Source organism: Crotalus tigris, unplaced genomic scaffold, assembly GCF_016545835.1.
Source record: "Crotalus tigris isolate CLP2741 ecotype Arizona unplaced genomic scaffold, ASM1654583v1 scf7180000019007.31208882:3723066, whole genome shotgun sequence".
Lineage (NCBI taxonomy): Eukaryota > Metazoa > Chordata > Lepidosauria > Squamata > Viperidae > Crotalus > Crotalus tigris.
In genome coordinates this window covers 2,863,442-2,886,625 of record NW_024097321.1, presented here as the reverse complement: position 1 = coordinate 2,886,625, position 23,184 = coordinate 2,863,442, and the positions used below count along the sequence as shown (strand labels likewise).

At 39.8% G+C, this 23,184-nt stretch overlaps 1 protein-coding gene across 4 annotated transcripts in view; it reads right to left on the bottom strand.

Moving 5' to 3' along the window:
* Nucleotides 1-15,775, bottom strand: part of FNDC1 (fibronectin type III domain containing 1) — a 77,052-nt gene extending 61,277 nt beyond the window's left edge. For 2 of the 4 annotated variants that reach the window (XM_039358292.1, XM_039358293.1), the window contains exon 1: nt 15,131-15,775. In XM_039358292.1, coding sequence (XP_039214226.1) covers nt 15,131-15,218 — 88 coding nt within the window. In that variant the 5' untranslated portion in view covers nt 15,219-15,775. The remainder of the gene's footprint in view (nt 1-15,130) is intronic. The other 2 variants (XM_039358296.1, XM_039358295.1) reach the window with 2 other exon arrangements.
* Between the last annotated feature and the right edge of the window lie 7,409 nt (nt 15,776-23,184).

The window sequence follows — 23,184 nt, the reverse complement described above, 5'->3', positions numbered from 1 at the left end:
TATTATTATCAATCATCGCACAGTCAGCCAGATGTTCAGACTGGATTTGGCATTTTGTCTACCTATCGAGTCCTTACCCAGGACCTGGGATAGGCAGATGTGGATGTTTGATGGTATTACAGGTATCGTCGCAGGATGGATATTATTACTATTATTATTATTATTATTATTATTATTATTATTATTATTATTATTATTATTATTATTATTATTACATTCTTGCCTTCCTGACTGAACAGAGATATGAACCTGGATCTCTTTAGTCAACATTCAATGTTTTCTCTTTCCTATACCAACCTCAGAGCAAATCACCACAATATTAACAAAAGTATAGGTTCGAAGCTAAGGAAAAGAGAATGACTTAGAACTGAAATACTATGAAATTTTTACATAGCACTAATCCCATGGTATGCAGTGGCATGTACCCTTAAGTAAACATGTGCCAATATAAGAAGAATTTTAGGATAGAAGAAATGGATCAACCCTGAGTAATTTATGGTTACTTAACAGACATATCACTGGATCTCTGAAGAACCTGAGACTATCTACATTATAGATTTCTAGCACCATCTATCCACTACTTTGGAGATATATGCCTAATGCAGACACAGTTTACATTGCCACAGTAATTGCAGGGTAGTACTATAAATTGTTAATGTATTGAGGGTATTCTGGGTCAAAAATATCTCTATTTTATACAGAAAAGGGATTTATTCCAGCTTTTATTTATAAACCACATTTGTACATCTGTTTCTCTAAAAGTTTTGTTTTTTTTGAAATGAGCAATTATACCTTCTTTCTTAAAAATCTAAATCGCTCAACAGCCATACCACAGCTATTTAGTCATTATATTGAAAGGTCTGCCAGCTCAAGGATTTCATCCAATGGGTTCTTAGATCTCCCAGTTTTCCTAGTACTCAGAAAAACTGTAGGGCTAGCAAATTAGAAAGCCAATCTAACCACCTTCCAATGGTTGTTGATTCACATGTTTTCAAAAGTAGAAATATTTTATGTGACAAGAAAACAAAACTGAATGAAGACTTCCGGTGAAAGATGGGAAGATCAGAAAGGATGTAGAATATCTTACGCTATTAATGCAAATGCATAAATAGAGTAAATACTGATGAAATAGGCCCACAGAATAATTCCACAAAAATAGATGAGATAATCTGTTTTAAAAAGCAGGCTAATCTTGTAGACTTAAAAAAAGCACAGATTTATAATTTTCATGTCTCCCCTTGAAGAATCTTGGAAACTTTCATTTTGGAACTGATAGCTAAAACCAAATGCTGGGAGGAAGCCCTTTTATGGAAACCTTCATGCAGTAAAGGTGTCACACATCTGGAGAAGATATCACGAGAGCCGTTAAAAAATCCAACATCGCTACTCACATGATTCCTGCTAAAAATCATGACATATCACGCGAAGATAAGTACATCGCCAGGCATTCCCTGAGAATTAGATCCTTTTCTGATTTTAGTTTCACAGCCAGAAGGAACATGCTGCTCCTATGCTGGTGGGCCTTCTTTATGGAATTATATCTTCTCATCCTGGTGTGTGTTTCATGCAGAGCTCTGAAGCAGATATTTCATGCATCTCAGATGTTCTAGCACTGAGAGCTATGTGAGGAAAAGATGAAATGCCATAGAGCAGGGATCCCCAACCTCCGGTCTGTGGACCAGGACCGGGCCACGGCATGCCAGCAACCGGTCCGCACAAACAAGCAAAACTCCATCCACAGGATACAGGCAGCACATAAAACCACACCCCCTCCAGTCTGTGGAAAAACCTCTCTCCACGGAATGGGTCTCTGATGCCCAAAAGGTTGGGGACCTCTGCCATAAAGGAACCCAGAGCCAGTTGGGTGTAGCAGTAAAGATGATCTTAGATAATAGGAAGACCATTCTATGTTCGTTCTGATCTTCCCAGCTTTCAACACAGGTCTAGATTCTATTTTGCTCTCTTGTTGTATAAAGTATGAAGATGAATTAGTAATGAAGGTTTACTGAATACCAAAGAGACCAAGTTGGCCTATAAGAAAGACCAGATAGAAGAGACATAGTAAAACAAAGTATTGCATGGCTAGTTACATAGCCAAAAGTTAGCAGGCAAAGCAGATAACAACAAGACCTGGCAAGAGTTAAGAGCAGGGTAGCTGATGAAAGAAACAGAGGAGCTAATTTTGGCTGCACAAGATTAAATCTTAAGAAGAAATGCATAGAAAGCCAGGATTGAGAAGACAGTACAGACAGCAAATGTTGCCTCTGCAAAGAAGCTGAAGAACCTAGTTAGCTACTGCAAGATCATACAAACCGACTACAAACAACAGCATGACAAAGTAGCAACAATGATGCACTGGAATATTTGCAAGAAATACCATTTGCCTGCAAGCAAGAACTGGGGGACCACAAAATAGACGAAGTAAGAGAAAATGAAGAAGCTAAATGCTTTGGAACTTTAGAATTAAAACAGAGAAGCATCTGCTACACAACACCTCACACTTAACAATTGTTGATAAGAAAGACAAAAGAAATTGTGGAGAGTAGACATTGCAATACCTGGAGACAGCAGAAGAGAAGAGAAAGAACTGGGGGGGGGGGAATCACAAAATATAAACAGCTGCAAATAGAAATAGAATGATCGTGGCAAAATAAGCAAAGCTAGTACTAATAGTAACAGGCACCTTGGATGCAATTCCAAAACTTCTGGAGCAACACCTGAACACCATAGGCACTGACAAAATAACCATAAATCACTTTCAACAGGCAGTTTTACTTGGAACAGCTTACAACCTGTGAAGATACATTTAATATTATTAAGCAACATCTGCCTAGCCCGGATCCTTGAGAAGGACTCAATAGATGGACAAAAATGCCAAATCTAGTTAAAACATCTCCTTGACTGTGTAATCAACTATAGTAATAATAATAGAAATGACAGGGCCTTGCAATGAAGGGGACTGTGGCCTTCTTAGTAGGTAACCACTAACTCGTGTCAATCAAGTATGAATTCACTCATAAATCAGTGACATCCAATTTCCACACCTGCCTGCAATTTTAAATAGCACAAAATTTCACCTCTAATAACACATGCTTTGTTGGCAACATTTATTGTATATTATTTTGCATTCAATGTTTCTTTATAGACATGGTTTTGCATGGTATTTTTGAGCCTGTTGCTGACTCCAAAACAGTAAGGAAAGCCATACATATTTGGATCAGTTTATGATTCAAAGAATAACTATATTCCATTTGTCACAGTAATTCAAATTAGGGTAAAAGTCACAGTAATTCAAATTAGGGTAAAAAAATGGGTGAAAGGAATTTCTTCCCTGTTACTAGTTACTAGGCGCAAAGCTGACAGAGAAATATTTTGTTTGGTGTAATAGATCTTTCAGTCCATGAATTAATTACATTTCTTGCTTTCTATCTTTTTTCCCCTCTTCAAGTCAGACTTCAATTCTGGCAACTGCCTGGCTAAGTTTCTGAGATTTTACAGGGGAGATTTCAGAAGGGACTTGCCCATGTCATCTTCCTAGAGCTGAGAGTAACCTAAATTGGGACTAAAACTCATGGCCTCTGGATTCTAGCCTGGTGCCTTAATCAATACATCCAGCTGGCTCTCATATCTTTTAAGTGCTGATAACTCCTTCTGGTTCGTAAATTTTTATTGATTCCAGAACTTTACAGCATATATTTGTGATGTAATACTAACAGTAGCTAAAAAATTCCAGATGTCCAACACATATTTGAAGCTAGATGAAACTTTTCCTTGGTAGGTCAAGTTTAGTATGTCTTGTAATTCATTTTGTACATTCTATAATCCATCCATTTATTTTGCACATGGATTTTGGATAGAAGCTCAAAAAGCTTTCCTCTCTGTATCAAGGCTGGTCTAGGCTGGTAAATAGACACTGACTGAGCTATCATTTGCTCTTTCAGAAAGAGCTAAGAGTTCTCAAGGATCCTCATATGACATATTAGTGTTATTTAGAGAAATGCAACCCCATTTAGAACTAGAGTCAGAAAAGTCCCTGGATCTGGAAAGACCCATTGCCACTTGGTTTTGTTGGACCTGAGCTTAACTCTAATCCTCTCCATCCAAACCTATATTATGACTCATTCCCTGCAACATTCTGAAATGGGATCACCACTGTAAGATGAATTACTAAAATATAAATTTAGATTTATTTTTCATTTTTCAGTGAAATAGGGAAAAAGAAATAAAAAGCTGGATACAATGAAATAATGATGATCAAAGAATGCATCCACACTTTTATGCATTTCTGTGTCTGATAGCTTTTCATTCGAATGAAAGATATATATCCACACTTTAAGTTTTCCACTTAGCACAGCTCACCACACAAGGTTGCTGTTGTGAGAGAAAGAGGCATAATACTGTGTGTTAAGTAACACACATTCCAGTGTGTCAAGCAAAGTTAATTATAAGATGTTTTCTTTCAAGTCCTTTTAGAAGAAAATTAATATTGTGGCTTAAGACTTTACCCAAAACAATTAATGCAGGGGTCCTCAACCTTGGCAACTTTAAAACTTGGGGACTTCAACTCCCAGAATTCCTCAGTCAGCAAAGCTAGCTGAGGAATTTTGGGAGTTGAAGTCCACAAGCATTAAAGTTGCCAAAGTTGAGGACCCCTGAATTAATGGACAAAAGTCTAACTTCAGAATTCAAAAGGACAAATTAATATCAGAGCCTTTTATCCATCAAGGATGCTCCATTGCAAATTTTACAGAAGCCTCATGACCATGTTGGGTTATGATGATGAGACCTGACTACTGTGGGAAGTCAAACCCCCCCCCACAGACAAAGAAATATTTTTGGAAATATTTAAAAGGCAGAATATATTTCCCTAAAGGATTTTAAAAGCAGAAATCAACCCCACCCCCAAGTCTCTCTGTCCCAAACAGAAACCAAGACTGCAGAATTGCAGATGTGATAATCTTGTCAGAAAGACTGGAGTCAGGAAACTGAGATTAGGAAGAAAGATCCCTAGAATCAACAATCCCTCACACCAAAAATCTAAGAGTCATCAGCCCCAGGGAAGCAGGATTGACCTTTGGGACATAATAGGATTAACCCACCACCATCAGAATACCAGAAAGGCACATGCACACTCAGACTCAGGTCAAAGTTCATGCCACTGGAACAACTCCAAACAAAAGGCTCAAGAAGGTATAAAACCCACTCCCTACATGTGCTCTCTCTCTTTTTTTCCAGAGCCATCTTTCTGTCTGGCTCTCCTCTGCAATCTTCTTTCTAAAGCAGTCACCATGTTGTTTATTCCCGGCTTGAACTGAACCATGATGAAGACTTTTCCTTCAACACTACAAAATATTCTTCCACTTTGTGTTACAAGAAGACATTTTTTGCCCACCTAAGAAAGATTCATGTTTATAGAAAGGTTTTCCACTCCATCTCTACTGTGCAAGTTCAATTTTCCACTGGTTCTTGCCAACGTTCTTTCAGAAATTTGAAAAAATGTCAAGGAAGACATACTCAAGCTTTAACATGCACTTGATGAAGAAATCTAACATTCTTGTTAGTTGTATTTTTAATAGTAAACACAATCAATAAATCAGCACTATCAGATGCATCTTTTCTAGGGATTAGGAAACATCCTCCTTTGCCAAAGTCCAAACTATAAAATATCAAAACAGGCAAATTATATTAAAAAACATTTTTTATCTTTGTAAAATGTAAGTTGAGTGCATTTTGTTCTTTTCTGTATTGCCACTTAGAGTAACCACTCATCAGTTTTACAGAGACAATTTTGAAGGTTGTTTCCTTAAAGCCAAGTTTTAGTTTTAATATAAAAAACCTGAAGTTATTTTCACAATGCATGAATGTTATTGCATTTTGGTGCATGTTTTACCCAATAAGGCAGTTATATTTCACAGTATATAATTTTTTTAAAAAAGCACCCTATTAAATACTTCATTCAATATTTTATGTATTTACATTTAAGTATTTATTTATTTACAAAAGTGAGACTTATGAAAACTGTTTTTCACAAAGCAGTTTTGATGTCTTCAAAAGCTAACTAATATTTTGTGTTAAGTTTTCAAGATAAAAATAAATTTCTTAGATATAAAATGTTTTAAGAAAATCACAGATATTATCCATTGAACTTAAGGTTATATTCTGGAGTTTTTCATAATAAGCAAGAAAGACTGTTTTTTTGTTTTTGTTTTTGTTTTGTTTTTTTGAAGGAAAGGAGAAATAAATATACTGTGGTTTTGGTTGAGTGATTATGTGCTATTAAGTTGTTTTCAACTTCTCATGACCACATGGATAAATTTCCTTCCTGAGAATCTGTTCCTAACCTGATCTTTCAAGTGTTCAACAATGCACTCGTGACAACTGTCACTGAATCTATCCACCTTATGGATGGACATCCTCTTCTCTTTCCTTCCATTTTTTGTTAGAACCTTCTTCACTTAATGTGGTCACCATGGATAATTTGAACCTGGTCATTTATGAAATGAAAACTCTGAGGAGACCGTGGCCTTAGTAAGACATTTGCATAGTTGGGACTTTTAAAAAGAGGCCCAAGGCCTGCCTAAGACAGAGGCCTCAGATTACCCACTGTTAAGGAAAGAATCACAGAACTGAAGAATGTAAGAGATCTAATTTAATCATCTAGTTTAATCTCTTGGAGATCTTCTAATTTAATCTCTTGCCCAGTGTGGGATTCCACTGATGGCATCTGTGGTAGAAAACCATCCCATCTCCATTAACTATATTCAGTGAAGGAGAACCCATCACCTTCCATGTTACCCTTCATTTGAGTCATGCTTGACTTTATGTAATTGTCTCAATCAAATTTATAATCCTAGTATTTCCTCATGGTCTTCTATCCAAGCATTGCCCTGGTCTGATTCTGCTTAGCTTTTTGATTAGGCCAGGCTGGCTTTATGCCATCCCCTAATCTGGAATCAATTTAAACTTCATTGCCATCACCAAGGTCATAAGTTGAAACAAAGATGTAAGTTAGGGTTTTACGTACCCATCAAAATAAATTTTGAACATATTTATGTATTAGAAAAAATGATTTTTTTCCAAATTTTGAATAGCTTCTCCATTTGCCCAGTTTCGATACCAAGGCTTTTACGTGCTGTACAGCAAATGAAAAAATCATGATGTGGTTGGACAAAGGACAGTCGCATTACTTCTTTCTCTCCTATCTTTTTTTTTTAATGAAAATAAAAAATTATGTACATTATAGACAAGAAGCATTGCAATTTTGGGATGATATTTAAAGCTGGAAAAAGATGAATCTAAAGCTGGCTAAAGGATTCTTTGTTTTGCTGTATTTTATAGTCAATAAGCTCCAAAGTCATGGAAATTACAATATAGGACATGAATTGAGTATAGAAATAGAGTAAACAGTAGCAGAAGCAGAACATTTCCATTTTCCATAATAAGAATCCAATGTTACATTAAGACCCTTTCAATATTCTGCTCCTGGTTTCAGTAACAACATTGTCTAGCAGACTTATCCAAAGCTACTTTTGTTTTCCTTTCCTTTTCACAAAGAGAAAAACCCATTCACTAAGATTAGCAGTTAAATGTTTCAATCAAAAATCTCTTCTCGTGTTCCCCTCTTCAAGCTCTTGAATGGTTCTTATTCAAAGATCGCCCAACTATACCTCCTTCCAAATGCTAGTGAAGCTTCAGAAGTAGGATGCATGCTAGTTGGCAGAAATGCTGCTCCATTTTGGACAGATTGGGAAGGTGCCTGAATTAAGCCAATCCAGAAGATGACCTTTTCTGATCTTTATAATTTTTCACAGGATAGTTTGCTAACTTTAACAGATTTAGCTAGGATCTGCCTTCTTAAAGTCTTGCAAAGAGCACAAGGATTGAAGATTATGTAATTATGTAATATCATTTGGAAAGCCAGGTTAAGTAGCAGTTAAGACACCAGGCTTGAAACCAGGAGACTGTGAGTTCTAGTCCCGCTTTAGGCATGAAACCAACTGGATGACCTGGAGTTAGTCACTCTCTCTCTCTCAGCCTTAGGAAGGAGGCAAGAGCAAACTATATCAGAAATTTTACCAAGAAAAGTGCAAGGACTAGTCCAGGCAGTTGCCAGGAACCAATGTCAAAGTCACTCTCTTGCAGGAGTTACTTCTTCTTTACTTCCTCTTTTTCTGAGATTAGCCATCTGTTAAAACAAGCAGGGTGAAAGACACAGAGGAGACACAGAGTGAATCATTAACTCTCTGTCCCCTACTGCTCCCTTGTGGTCAGTAGGTCATGACGTGCTAAACAATCAGTGCCACTGGAATTGGGCCTCTAATAGAGTGGGCACGATCCATAGTCATAATCTTGTTTTATGTTGCTTTGCTCTGATTTTCTCAGTAAGGTTTACAGTCCTTGGATTTCCTGATCCTCCTTATCTTTCCAAGATCAAACAAAATAGGTCAGGGCAGTGTTTTTCCACACTTGGCAACTTTAAGATGAGTAGATTTTTCACCTCACAAAATTCCCCAGCCAGCATAAAGTCCACACCACTTAAAGTTACCAAAGTTTGAGAAACACTGGGATAGGGCTACCACTTGGATGGACAATCAGATAGTCCAATGTTTTATTTTTCCCTTTTTTAGAAACAGTAAACAGTAATACTAATGCTAAAATAATAATAATAATAATAATAATAATAATAATAATAATAATAATAATAATAATAATAATAATAGTAGTACCAATAGTAATAAGCGCCTTGGGTACAATCCCAAAACAACTGGAGCACCACTTGAACACCATTGGCATTGACAAATTCGCCATTAGTCAATTGCAAAAGGCGGCCTTACTAGGAACTGCTTCCGTCCTGCGACGATATCTGTAATACTATCAAACATCCACATCTGCCTATCCCAGATCCTTGGTAAGGACTCAATAGGTAGACAAGGATGCCAAATCCGGTCTGAACATCTGGCTGACTATGCGCTGATCAGTAATAACAACAATAACAACAATAATAATAAATGCAATAGTTATGGAAAGTGTTATTATAAAATTCTCTTTTCCCTCACGTCAATGCATGCCAGCATTTGGAACCTTGCACTATAGCCTGCACTATGCCAAAATAAAATACGTGCTATTTTTTTTTCTGATAATTATTTCATTCATAACTTTTAATAGGGCAATTATTCATTAAAGGAAAGTTTCATTACAACAGTTGGCAAACTTTCACATTTTTCGGAAAGAAAGAAAACAAACCATTTTTAAAGAAAAAGAGGTCAAGGATTTAATCCCTTTCTCAAAACTACAGGTGGTTCTCAAATTACAACCATGATTGAGACTGCAACTATGGTCATAAGTTGTGACCGTCGTTAAATGGGTTGTTACATGGCCAAGCCCAATTTTGTGACCCTTTTTTGCAGTGGTTGTTAAGTGAGCCCATTGTAAACACCTGTTTCTGGCAAATATGTCATAAACCTTGGTCACATGATCATAAGTGGCCATAAATGCAGGCCTGTGGCCAAGCACATAAAATGTGGTCATGTGACCAGCAAGATGGCTATCAGAACTTTGAATCTGGGCTATAAATACTTTGGGGGGTGGGTGGTCTGTGGTAACTTTGAACAGTCTCTAAGCAACCAGTTGTAAGTTGAGGACTACCTATATTTTATTCATTAACATTACCTTCAAGCTTTCTGTAATGAATTGAAGTAAATTAATATTATTTTTTAATTAAGATAGCTATTGTGTAATGGAAGAAGAAATAAATGAGATTGGTGATAAAAGGAGGGAGAAATTAAGAACTAGAATATATCTGGAAGGGATACCTGAATTGATAACTTGTTGATAAAGTGAAATTTGATTTTGGTAATTGTAAACTGATAAAGTTTTAAAACAGGTTTAGTAGTAATAGAAATTTAATTTAGAAATGGAATATTTTAAACGTATTATGTTATTTGAGGGAAATAGAGAGGAGACAGTGAATGTATTGAGTTGAGTTGTTTATTTATGTTTTTACTTTGGAATGTTTGATTATCCAAATACCATGGTGTGTCCTGAGTACTTTTTCTTAAAAATTAAAAAACCAATAAAATATTTAAAAACAAAACAAAACATTATCTTCAAGCAAATCAAGGACAGATATTCAATAAAGGATTTATCCACAGCAGTGTTTCTCAACCTAGGTAACTTTAAGGTCTATGGGCTTCAACTCTCAGAATTCCCAAATGCTGCCTGGGGAATTTGGGGAACTGAAATCCACACTGGTCTGGTCTGTTGCAACTTTCCTCCACCATCTTAAAATTGCCAGGGTTGAGAAGCACTGGTCTACTGCAGCTTTCCTCCCCAGCTGCTTTCCAGAGATGTATTTCTTAATCTCATATTGAGAACGATGCTTAGCCATGCTAACTGGAAATGATGAGATAATTTTGGCTGCGGTTTGTTCTCTGAACGTTTCGTTTCCAAACCAGGTAACATCATCAGCAGGATTTTCTTGTCCTATTCTCCTTAGCTTATAAATGTGTGTCAGTGTGGTCAGTTGGTCGTGCGATTGGTTGTTCGTTTGGTGCTATGTTTGAATTCTGAGCAGTTCTGGTTCTCTTATTGATTGGCAGTTCAAATGGTCTCGTTTCTCACCTATTCATATGCTGGATCTAGATCAGGGGTGTCAAACTAACGGCCCATGGGCAGGATGCATCATGCCGAAACCTTGCCCACCCCATTGCCGGCAATGGAAAAAAAGTTGTGATACATCACGACTTGTCATGTGACATTGCGAGTTTGACACCCCTGATCTAGATCGATATGCTTGTTAATTGCTCCTTTGGTAGAAGGAGATAGTGATGAGATAATAGTCCATCACATCTATAAGACCAGTCTAAGAACGAGTCAATAATCAGATGAAAGAGTGCAGCTCCACAGGAAACTGGCAGAACCAACCAAAGCCACAAATTTACTGACACAGAGCATAGCAAGGAGCACATTTTTGGCGACCTCCCCCAAGACTTATCATTGTGCCCTTCGTTGCCTATGTTTGGCATATGCAGGTAGGAGAAGGGGGGGGGAAGTTACTTCCAGAGTGGAGTATCTAAAGCTGTGCTTGGTTTGCCTCATTTGCAAGTGGTCAATGAGATAGAGGGGGTGGGAGGTGGGCATGTCCTTAGGAAACAGCTAGTGGGCTAATCTGTGCGGGTTTGCCTTAATAAAGTTTAATTCTGAGTTGACATGTATAAGATTGCAGTGCTGATAGTAGACTGGTCATACAGATGTGCTGGATTGTTATCTCATCCTTCCCAGTTAGCATGGCTAAGCATCATTCTCAATTATGAGATTAAGAATTACATCTCTGGAAGGCGAGGAAAGTTAAGGCCAAGATAGGCTGCTCGGGTGAATGGAGCAGTAAATATTAGACATGATAATTCATGTGGGTGTCCTTTCACTAAATTCCAGATTTTTGAAATTCTAGAATTCTTTCCAAGCAAGTACAAATAGTCTTCAAATTAAGACGGTAATAGAGCTTTCCCATTACTATTTAAGTCATAACAGTCAAAAAAATGGGTCAGTCACGATTTTATAACATTTTTTGTGGCAGTCGTTAAACAAATGCAGCAGTTGTTACGCAAACCGATGGATCACAATGGGCACAGTTTTTGACGAAAACCAGAAGTAACCAGTTTTGCATAACACTGGTGTAAAACTTGTCACATTACTGTAGGATGCAACACACCACCGTAAATATAGCCATATTGCTGAGCACCCAAAGTGCAGTCATGTGACTGCAGGGGGGGGGCTTCATTGGAACTTTGGATCTAGGCCAAGGTTGCCTACACCTGATCTAGGCCGTAAATTCCCTTTTTCAGGTAGGTCGTAATTTCAAGTAGTCACCGGTTGTAAGTCAACGATTATCTATAACAAGTTTATTTGGAACTGAACAGAATAGAGCCAGCAATTATTTTATCCCAGGCAGACTACTCAGCCTTCAATATCTTGTGACTGTTTCCATATAAAAGCAAAGACAAAACTTTTTTGCCCCTGGTCATCCAATTGGTTTTCTCCACAAAATTCTTTGATTTGTGCATCCAATTGTTGTAACTGAGTTAAACGGGATGAAGTTGAGGTTCAGCACAAGACTTCGGGCAAAGACCAAAAAAAAAAAAAAAAACAACCAAAACACCTCTCTGTGGCATTAGGAGCTCCCAATTGCTATTAACAACTCTGATTAGATCATCAGGAACTGTTCAGAGAACCAATAAGTGACCTCTGAGTGAGTTGCAGATACTTTAATGCAGTGGTTCTCAACCTTTTTAATGCCGCGACCCCAACCGGTCGTACGTCGAGGACAACTCAACCGGTCATAAGTCGAGGACTACTCAACTGGTGCAGCACCGTTTGCAGAATGGGACTTTTGGCAGGCTCAGCAGGGCAGAGACAGCCTGGACAATTCCTATTGGCTTTGGAAAGCCAATAGAATTAGACTCTATTCAAGAAAGTCTATTCTATTGGCTTTCAAAAGCCAATAGAATAAAAGGGAGTAGCACAGCTAAGGGGGAAAAAATGGCGGATTGCGTTGTTTGGTGACCCCCATGAAATGGTCGTTTGACCCCAAATGGGGTCCCCACCCACAGGTTGAGAACCACTGATTTAAAGTCTTTGTAGAGTTCCGTATTGTGTTAGACTAAAGTGTTCCAGCAGACGCTTCCTGGAAGCCACTGTCCTGCAAAGCTTTTTTTTCTCCAAAAGAAGAGCTGAAAAATGCAGTGGGAACTCTTCAGGAGTTGCCACACCCATCTTTATAATCTAAGACATCTTGCTGGAAACAACCACAGTATTGACACAATGTACGCCTGATGAAAGATACTTCATAATGCGTTTTTTTAAAAATACCATGAAATAGCTGATATTCAAAACCTGGGAGAGGAGAAACCACTCAGTAAGGCGCACTTGTTTTTGTTTCAACTTTCCAACTTGACATTATGAACTTATACTGTATTTTCTCAGATTGATGTTTCTTTGATTCTAAACGGATTTGCTAATTTAGGATTTAGTCCCTACCTTAACAATCCTATCATCATATTATGGCGAGGAACTGGCCCTGTGGGCAAATATGCACTAGGAATTCCTGTACTTTACTCCCAAGCTCAACTTGTATGGGCATATTCAGCTACTTACCATTTCTGCCCTTCCTATAAGAGAAAAGTACATGCTTTTTTTAAACACAGATCAAAAGGACCAAAAATAAAAGCAAAAAAAGGAGTGGGAGGTGGGGAACATTCTTTTCTTATGCATATAATTTTATTTTAAAAAGATTAAAATCTAGCAAGAATATTTAGAATAGAGAAAAAAGAGAGGAAAAGAAAAAGGCAAAAGGGAGGGAGGGAGGGAGGGAGGGAGGGAGGGAGGGAGGGAAGGAAGGAAGGAAGGAAGGAAGGAAGGAAGAATAGACTTTTGATTTTTTTTATAATAGTTACAGATAAATTAACTTCTTACTCATGGTTACAACATGACTTACACTTTTTCTACCATCTATTTTTTTCTAGTCATTAAAACCATATGTCACAATTTCATTCCCCCCCCACCCCCCACCATTTCACACAAAGTCTGTAGGGGTTTCCAGTCAGCACTGAACTTAGATAATAGATCTTTTTTTTCTGATCAGAGTTGTCAATCTGGCCATCTCAGCAAGTTCCATCATCTTCATCCTCCATTCCTCCATTGTGGATAGTATCAAATCTTTTCTCCTTTGTGCTTATAATAGTCTTGTTGCAGTAGCCATATATAAAAATGAAGCTCCATGAAGTTCCCAACTATTTATCAATCAGTTCCAAAAAAAAGCCTCTAGTTTCAGTTGTACATAAATCTTAAAAATCCTCTGAATTAATGAAATGTAATTGAACCCAAAACTTCCTAGTTTTTTTTTTTTTTTTTGCACATCCAGCATATATGATAAAAGATCTCTCTTGCTGGTTACACTCCCAACACAAATCTGAAGTATCTTTACAGATTCTAGACAATTTTTTTTCAATGACATTTACCAATAATACATATTTTTATAAAAAGTGGATGTGGGGAGCATTCTGAGCAGGAGAAAAAAAATCCAGACCCTGGAAATCCTCTCCAACAGCGTGTGCGTGGCAAATTCTCCCTCAGTCATTCCTCACTGTTTCATTTCCCCCCCCCCCCTCCAAATCTTATTTCCAATCACTAACCATTTCTCTTCTGGAGTTAACCTATGCATAATTACTGCAAATCTACCCTGCAGCATTTGGTAGGAATGCTATCCCTGGATTGCAATCTTTGCCTTGCAAACAACTGAGAAGCTTCCCTGAGCTCCTCGGAAGAGATGTATTTTGTGTTTGCTTTACACTTAGGAACAACTGGTTCAGGTTTCCTGGCTCTGTGGGACTGTGCAACCAAAACAGACATGGAAGGACAATAAAGGTGGAGATCAGAGCTTTGGAAAAGTGTGTGTGTGTGTGTGTGTGTGTGTGTGTGTGTGTTAAGCAGTGATCCCATGTACACAAATAAACATTTGCTCCATTGCATTCCTATGAGGTTTTCTTTAAAAAAATTTTTTTGTGTGGAGAGCCATGGTCCATCAATCCTCTTTTAAAAGAAAAAGAAGACAATGCTGGCCAATCGCTTTTGCATGTTCATCTATCTATGTGTGATGCAAAAAAAAAAAAAAAAATCCAGGCTAGCAGACGTTTGCTCTGTCAGGAAGCCCAATTGGCTGACAGACCGCAAAGCAGGTGGAGATAAGAGTTATGGGGGGGGGGGCAAGAGAGGCGATAAGAATTGGGAAGCGCGGCATTTCTCACGCAAGGTATTCCTGCGGTGGGGAAGTGGCTTCCATTGCGATTCTCTTGAGCGCGGGGCCCTCCAGAGACACAGAGTTAAAACTCCCGTCTTCCTTTGCCAACATAGCCAACTGGGGAGCTGTAGTCCCACGCACCCTGGGGTGCCAGGCTGAGGAATTTAACCGTCGAGAGAGGGAGAGGGGGACGGAGAGAGAGGAAGGGAGGGAGGGAGAGAGGGGGGAGGGCGTCCCAACCCCTTCTGCAAACTACCCCAGGGTCTCCCGAGTTCCCTCCCTCTCCACAAGGGCGCCCGCGGGCGCGCCGTCGAGAGAACGAACCGGGGACTGTACCTGGGGAGGCGGAGTGGAGCAGGGCAGCGAAGAGGACCAGGAGCGCCCCGACGGTGAGCAAGAAGGTCCGCGAAGCCGAAGCAGCCATGGAGCCGGTGGGCGCAAGGGCCAGGGGCGCCTTGAAAGCTGCCAAAGGGAGGGTTAGGAAGCGGTGTCCGCAGAAGGTGGCTGGGAGTGGACGCCGACGGGCCGGTGCAGAGACCGCGCTCTTCCTCCGCACTTCCCCACTTAGCAGAGCTCAGCCTCGCCTCCGCGCCGTCTTTGCTCGCCCCTTCTCTTCAGCGCGGTCCCCGCTCCTCTCCGCGGGGCTGCCTAGCCGGCCTCCTGTCTCCTCCTGCTGGCCGGTAGCGCCATTGCAATCTCCGTGATTCGAAACAGGCAGCTCCGATCTCAGCAGCGGCGATGTTGGGGTCAGCTCGCCCGGAGGTCGGCCTGCCGTATGTGATCGCTGAGAATCTCCGTCACACAATCAACCAAACCCGAGCCGTCCGAAACACGGGCTCTGCTAGGCGGATTGAGACTGCAGGCGAGGAAAGTCATAGGTCTGAAGACAAAAGTGTTTTTTTTTTTTTTTTTAAACGTGAAAGACAAAATACACCCAAGGGACAGAAGGGCTATATTCCATTTTTTCTGTTCCGGGATTCATTTAATTGCATTTTTATTGCTTCTCTTTTAAATACAGGCCCAAACTTTTATCCATACAACAACCTTGTGAAGTACTATGTAAGACAAGAAGAACCTGCTAATTTTCTAGATCAAACTAAGTTCTGGCTTCTTTAACTCATGGTTGTTGACTTGTTTTGTTTTCTTCCGAATGGCCTTTGATTTTAGTTGTTTAGCAAATTCAGATATGTAGGGCTATAGTAATTTTTACTGTCACCCTTTAAGTTATAGTAAACGAAAAGTTTCCAGGTTTGAATTTCTTTTTAAGAAGGGATATAGAAGGATAGATTTTGCATATGTAATATAATTAAACATACTGCTAAACCAGAGATGTACAATTTTTGATTAGTTCAGAGTCCACATCAAGTTTAACTAGATTTTTCTTTTGGGCTCCCTAAATCTGGATGGCCACTGCTAATCCTACTGTTGATGGCACACTACAAAAAGGGGTGTGACCACAATTGAATTGGCAGAAGGGTTGGGAATTATTAAGGGTGAATTAATGTCTAAATGAATGTCTTCTGCTTTAAAAAGACCAAATAATTTTCCCCAGACTGTTTAGCATCCTCCCTCAAAAGTTCACAGATTCAAGTGGTTCCCAAGACTTGTAGCTTAGTTTTCCTTTCAGAGGTTTCCTACACGTACACACACACACACACCCCGAAAACAGGTTTTAAGGGTTTTATTCATCCAGAAGGTTTCCTATGGATTTCTTCTCATCCATCCTGTACAAGAATGATAAGTTACAAGTGCTTGTGAACATCTGGGCAACATTATGCAACTGAAGGGAAATTATGGAGCAGGTCATTACTCCCAGCCTTGATGTTGATATATTCAAAAACCTGTCTTCTTCTTCTCCTTCTCCTTCTCCTTCTCCTTCTCCTCCTCCTCCTCCTCCTCCTCCTCCTCCTCCTCCTCCTCCTCCTCCTTCTTCTTCTTCTTCCTCCTCCTCCTCCTCAAGTTTCCTTTTCATTAGAATACCAGGTAGTACATGCATCTGAGCCAGGTTCATTATTAATCAACGCAATGTCTTCAGTCATGGGCTTAAGACAGTGATGGGGAACCATTTAGAGACCGAGTGCCCAAAACCCGGGCCTGCCCTGTCCCCCCCCTCTCTGTCCCCGCACCCTGCGCCCGCCCACAGGGCCACCCACCACCTCCATGGCCTGCTGCAGATCACCCAGGTGGCCCAGCAGTGCCATGGCAGCCCCTGCCCTGCCCGCGCCCCCGCAGCATCAACTGCGTGCAACGGGGCATGATGGCGGAGTCTTATCCCCCTGCCCAGCTGCCATGTCCTTGGCTGTGCTGCTCTGCATGGGCTGCGTTCAGGGGTGACTCTCCTCTGGGGGGGCTGCTAGTGAGGAGAGGAGGGAGGCGGGGCTGGAGCAATGGCACAGGTGCCCACAGAAAGGGCTCTGAGTGCCGCCTTTGGCACCTGTGCCATAGGTTCGCCACCACTGGCTTGAGACATAGGTAAGATAAAAGTACCCTTGGGAAGTTGAAGTTCCCTCATACTTATTCCGTCATGCTGCCCTTCATGTTTCCCTGTGCTAGGGAGCAGCAGAACATCTTGTCAGAAGGTTACGTCTTGCACATTGAGAGTAGACCCAACTATTCATTCATGCTAAAATCATTTCCTTGTAAGAAAGGTAAAAATTGTAATGGTAGTCCTCAAGTATCATTTACATAGCAGGAAATATATAAGCCTACTAATGGGCTGACCTATAGATGAGAGGAAATTTTTCCAGCGTTGTAACATAGCTGAGGAAATGGCCTCATATTGACATAAAGGACATTACAATGATGCCTTCAAGGTATTCAGAAGAGCAAAGAGGCTTTTGCTAGACAGCTTGACTTTCACTGTCTAACCCAGTGATGGCGAACCTTTTAGAGACCAAGTATCCAAAACTGCCCAGCCCGCCCCCGCTCTGCCCCCTGATCTGCCCCCCTACAGGGCCACTCACCACAGATCGCTCAGGTGGCCTTGCAGCGCCATGGCGGCCACACCCTACACCCGCACCCCGCAACATCATCTGCACGTGATGGGGCGCTAGGGCGGAGTCTTGCCCCTGCTGCCCGGCTGCCATGTGCTTGGCTATGCTGCTGCACATGGGCCGTGTCTGGGGGAGACTCTCCTCCAGGCAGGCTGCTGGTGAGGAGGGGGGTTCAGGGGGAGGCGAGGCTGGGGCAATGGCACACGTGCCCACAGAGAGGGCTCCGAGTGCCACCTCTGGCACGTGTGCCATAGGTTTGCCACCACTGGTCTAACCCAATGTTTTTCAATTTGGCAACTTTTAAGATGTGTAGATTTCAATTCCCAGAATTCCCCAGCCAGCATGATCATAACAAGGCATTCTAGGAGTTGAAGTCCACACATCTTAAAATTGCCAAGTTTGAAAAACACTCAAAACTACTTTGCTGCCCCATAAGTGTGGCACTGGACACCTTCCTATTGTCAGTATTGAGATAAGAGTTGACCTCCTGACTCCTTTGTCTGTGTACAAAGAATTAAGAAAAGCCACCCTCCATTGAATGAGTGGCAGGCCGGGGAAGCAAATGAAGAATGTGCAGAATATCATAGTGCGAACATCACAACTTTTGCATTTGTGCCAGACATCAGGATGAAAGTATATAAGAGCAGCATTCATGTGAAGACATCACTGTGTAAATGTGATGTCTTGGTCAGCTTGGTATCATTATGGTTTGTGCAGATTATGTTGGCTTCATCTTGTTATTTTTCTAAGTGGGCTACAAAAATCTTGAGCTTGTCTCTATGTGAAAGGGATTTATGTGTAGGAAAGTAGTTTGGAGTTCCTAGGCCTGTAATAAAACATGTTGCCAAGTCACAGCTAGAATAACTACTAGATTAAAGGATTAGCATAACAGGAACTATGGAATAACTCCAATTAGTTTCTCCTACTATTATCTATAAGAGTTGATTGACCCAATATTTAAGGCGCTGGATTAGAAGTCAGGAGACTGAGTTCCAGGCTTGCCTTAACTACAAAACTGTCTGCATGATCTTGAGCCAGTGACCCTGTCTCAGACCTGGGCAGAAGATACTGGCAAGCCAGCCAGTCAGCCACTCATGCAGCCCAATTCTGAATAGGCCGTGGCTCCAGGGGGTTGGGGGCCCCTGAACTAGACCTTTCAACTCAGTTATTCTGTTATTCTGTTAATCTGGGCTGTACGGCAGGTGACTGCAGAGGACTGCAAGATTTGGTTGGGAGAGAAAGAGCAAGGTTCTTCAGCCATAGAGAGAAGTAGCACCAACTGTTCATTTGCTCCTGCTCCATCACTAAACTCTTTGGGAATCAATGAGAAATAAAATTAAAAAGGGAGTGACAAGCCAAAGTTGGTTTTAGAAAATAAAAATAAAACAGTTTTTCTGACCCAGTTCTTTCCTGATGCATAGCTTGGCCAGAGAAAATATAAACCACTCAAGGGTTTGCAGTAAAGGTTTTTGTGCTGGCCTTTGACATTTCTTTTTCCTTTCTTCTATCTTTGTTTATTAAATTTATATGCTGCCCATCTCACTCTCAAGTAACTCTGTGGCTTCCTTCATCACGATGGAAAAAGAGGAGGAGGAGGAAGAGGAGGAGGAGGAATGCATTCTTTATTTTTTGATTGGGTAAGTTTATGGAATCTGTCTTTCTTCTGGGAAGCAAAACCTCATTATTACAGTGCTAAGAATTAACTATGGGAGACCAAATTCCTGTGACCATCTGCTTAAGGCATGTGATATTCTTGCAACCCGACACACCAAATTGTAGTGGAAGTCAACAGAAGAGCTGCTTCTTGAGTTATTCAGGCTGATGAGCTACAATATATTTTTTTTTCTCCATCCCAGTCAGCCTCTTCTGCTCTGTCCCCACAAGAGCTGGACGGAGCAGAGAGGAAAATTAAAAAATATATATTTTTCCTTGACATTTCTCAAAGGAACCTGCAAATGTATCGAGGAAACAAATGGCAGAATGTGGCAGCGGGAAACAAAAGAGCTGCAGGATTCCTTTACATCTGCTTATCTCTACAAGCTTTGCACCTTCGGGAAACATTTATGTGGGAAAAGAAAATGAAAAATGGAATTCCTTACAGAATGGAAACAGTAAATTAGATGGTGTGCAATGTTTTAATAAGCCCAAACTTGTCTTGTGTAATCTGTTTTGCTCTGTTACATTAACTTTTGCCAAAAGTGTGGGGAGTGATGGAGGTTACAACATCAAAGCATATGCATAATTTAAATGTTTCATCTAAAACTGGCATCACCTCCCAGATGGATTCTCATTTTGGCACTATTTTTTGGCTCTAATGGCCCCCTCTTTATTGATTCTGTACATAACTAAGCTTATCATTGCAATATAAGTAGTACAGTATCACAGTTCTGCTAACATGGCTGCTCATGTAACATTTTTAGAGCCTGTGAAAATGCTCCACTTTTTTTTCCCAACAGAAATTCAAGTATGCTCTTAGGCAGTAACACTTGGCCCGTGCACTGATCTTTGCATCACATCTGCTTCCTTCTGGATGTTATTCTGGCCATAATCCCAAAAAGGATCTGTCTTTGCTTACTGGTTTTTTCTCTCTCTTCATATCTAATTATGCAGGCACTGTTTCTTGTAAAATATTTTGTTCCGCATCACCACCTTCTCTTGATCAAGTTGCCTTGCATCTGGTCAAAGTATAGACAAGTTGTCTGGACAGGGAATCCTAAGCTTAGTTAAAAGTTCATAATAGATCATAGCTTAATGCTTGGAGAAGCTTCCAGGCAGGTAGGGGGGATCCAAGAAAGTTCTCCATTCATCTGTTTGCTGTAGAATCATAGAACTGGAAGGGACCTTGGAGGTCTTCTAGTCCAATGCTCTGCACAATGCCATTACAGACAAAAGGTTGTCTAAACGTCTCTTGAAAACCTCCAGCAATGGAGTATCCATAATTCCAGGAGGCTAGCAGTTCCATTGTTTAATTGTTCTCACTGTCGTTTGGCTGATACTGCGCTAAGTGAACTAGTGAACTAGGTGGGCATACCCTCTTTCTTATCTGGAGATCATGTCAGAGACTGAAATGGGATTGTTTCTTTGCAAAGTCTGAAGGTGCTTTTACCTTGAGCTAGAATCTGCCCACATGGGACTCAGGAAGCATTGCAAGTAGATAGTGATGGTAGTTCAATACATTGACAAAACATTTTAAATAATCCAGCATTGGAAAGTAGTGGTTTGTCTGGTATTATATGAATTCCACCACGGAATATTCTTGGAAGATCCAGAGGCCAAAGGCATGGTTCATATTTGCAGCAATTGCCAACCAAACACAAAAAACAGCAACACAATGCTGTTTGATGCCAAGTCTTCCATAAATTATATTTCTGGGTGAATGATTAAAAAAATACAGTTATTTCCTGAAAGTTCTGTGGAAAACAATGTGCAATTCTGCACTTCTGTGCCAAAAGAGTGGTTCCTCAGCAAATTCCCATTTAAGAAATAAGCAGGAGTGCCACAAAAGGTCTTTCAAAAAATTCTTACCTACTAAGATAGCAGTTTTTTAAAACAAAACAAAACAAAACAAAACAATTGGCAGACTTTTAAAAAAAATCCCTTGCAAGTTACAATGCCCAACTTTAAAGTTCAAAATAACTAAATGTCTTGTAGCTTATACAGTCCTACTGATGTCCACAAAGCAAATTGATAAATGAATTGCATGCATACTAAACTATTCTTGATGGAGCTGGCCAAGGGATTATATCCATTAGAGAATAATCAGGAGAATGCCAATACCTCAGCGTTAACAGGAAATCTACTGCTAATGTGACATGAATTAAAAAAAACAACAATTTTTTTCAGATTGTTTTCACAAAGCATATAAATTGGTGTTTCGCTCTTAACAGTGTTGGCAATTAATAATAAAAGGAGATCAATGAACTTTGCAGTAAGACTGATGGGAAAAAATGGAAAGAACACATACATAAATATATGACCTATGGAAATGGCTGACAGATGCCATAGGGATAGGAAAAGAAGAACAGATGAAACACAGAGAATACAGGTTCACGTCCCCATGATATAATACGGCTGGTGTGCACATGCTTCAAACAGATAAATGTTTCATTTATTTAATAAGTAAATAAATCTGGTTCATTTCCATAACTTCTTTCCCACCTATGTAATTTCTGGGGTTTGTTTATTAACATTTACATGAAAAATTATGTGCATTTTAATTATGTGGTGACTCATGTCCTTTCTATTCCCTGTTTTCCTTAGTATTTTGTAATCTCCCTAATAATATGGATTTTTTTCTGCACTTTTTAACATGCCAAAATCAGAGGAAAATGAAAAACAAAGGAAAACTGCATTCCAGCTCCCAAATTCAGCCAATTCCTATGAAAATATTAACAACATGAATGCCTAACCCGTTCTTACATCAATCATGATACTTATAATCTTCCTTAAATAAATAATATAATAATGGACAGATGTGAGAGCTGGAACCAGCAGGATCAGAAAGCCAGAGATAGAACACTAAACAATGTCTTAATGTTAACCATTTCCTCTACAGAAAAATGACCAGCTCTCAGTTTGATAGATTGAATAGGCAGGAGAAAGAGATGTAAAATTTCAAGTTTGGAACTGCTTGGTGAACAGCCACATATAAAACTCATTGCAAAGCTGATGCCAGCAAAGCAAAAAGTAAGAGTTTGAGATCAGCTAAGATCATCAACCTCCAAAAATGAGAAATGAGCAAAAAAAAAAAAAAAAAGTTTGTAACAGAGAGACACCAGGAAAAAAACCCTACAGCTTTAATCATGGAGTTGACATATAAGTATGTCTAGATTTCTTGATTCTGCTATAGATCAGTGTTTCTCAAACTTGGCAACTATAAGATGTGTGGACTTCAGTTCCCAGAATTCCACAGCCAGAAGTGACTGACCTATCTAGAATTCATTCTTGAATCTTCTCCTGCAAAGTTCAGGAGTTTGCATTCCTAAGAGGGAAATTGATTGCCATACTTGGGTTAAGGCTTTGTTGAGATAAGCAATAGGACCACAATCACTCAGTCGCCATTCAGAAATGATTGGTGGTGCAGAAACTATTAGCAAGAAAACTGACAATGGTGAAGCTAGAAATGGTTTTGTTGTTATTTTTATATTGTCTTGATGATTTGTGAGCTGCCCAGAATCACTTGGAGTCAGGCAGCATCAAATTGCATGAAATAATTAACGAAGTACCATCATAACAGAATTAATACATAATGGAATAGCCCTTATCCAGCCTATAAGGATAGTCAGGCCACAATTCTGCAAACTTACCTGTTTCATCTGGAAATAAAAACAGTTAGCTAATATCAGTAACTGAGGCACTTCATTCCAAGAGATATAGATTAGATATTAAAGATTTGTA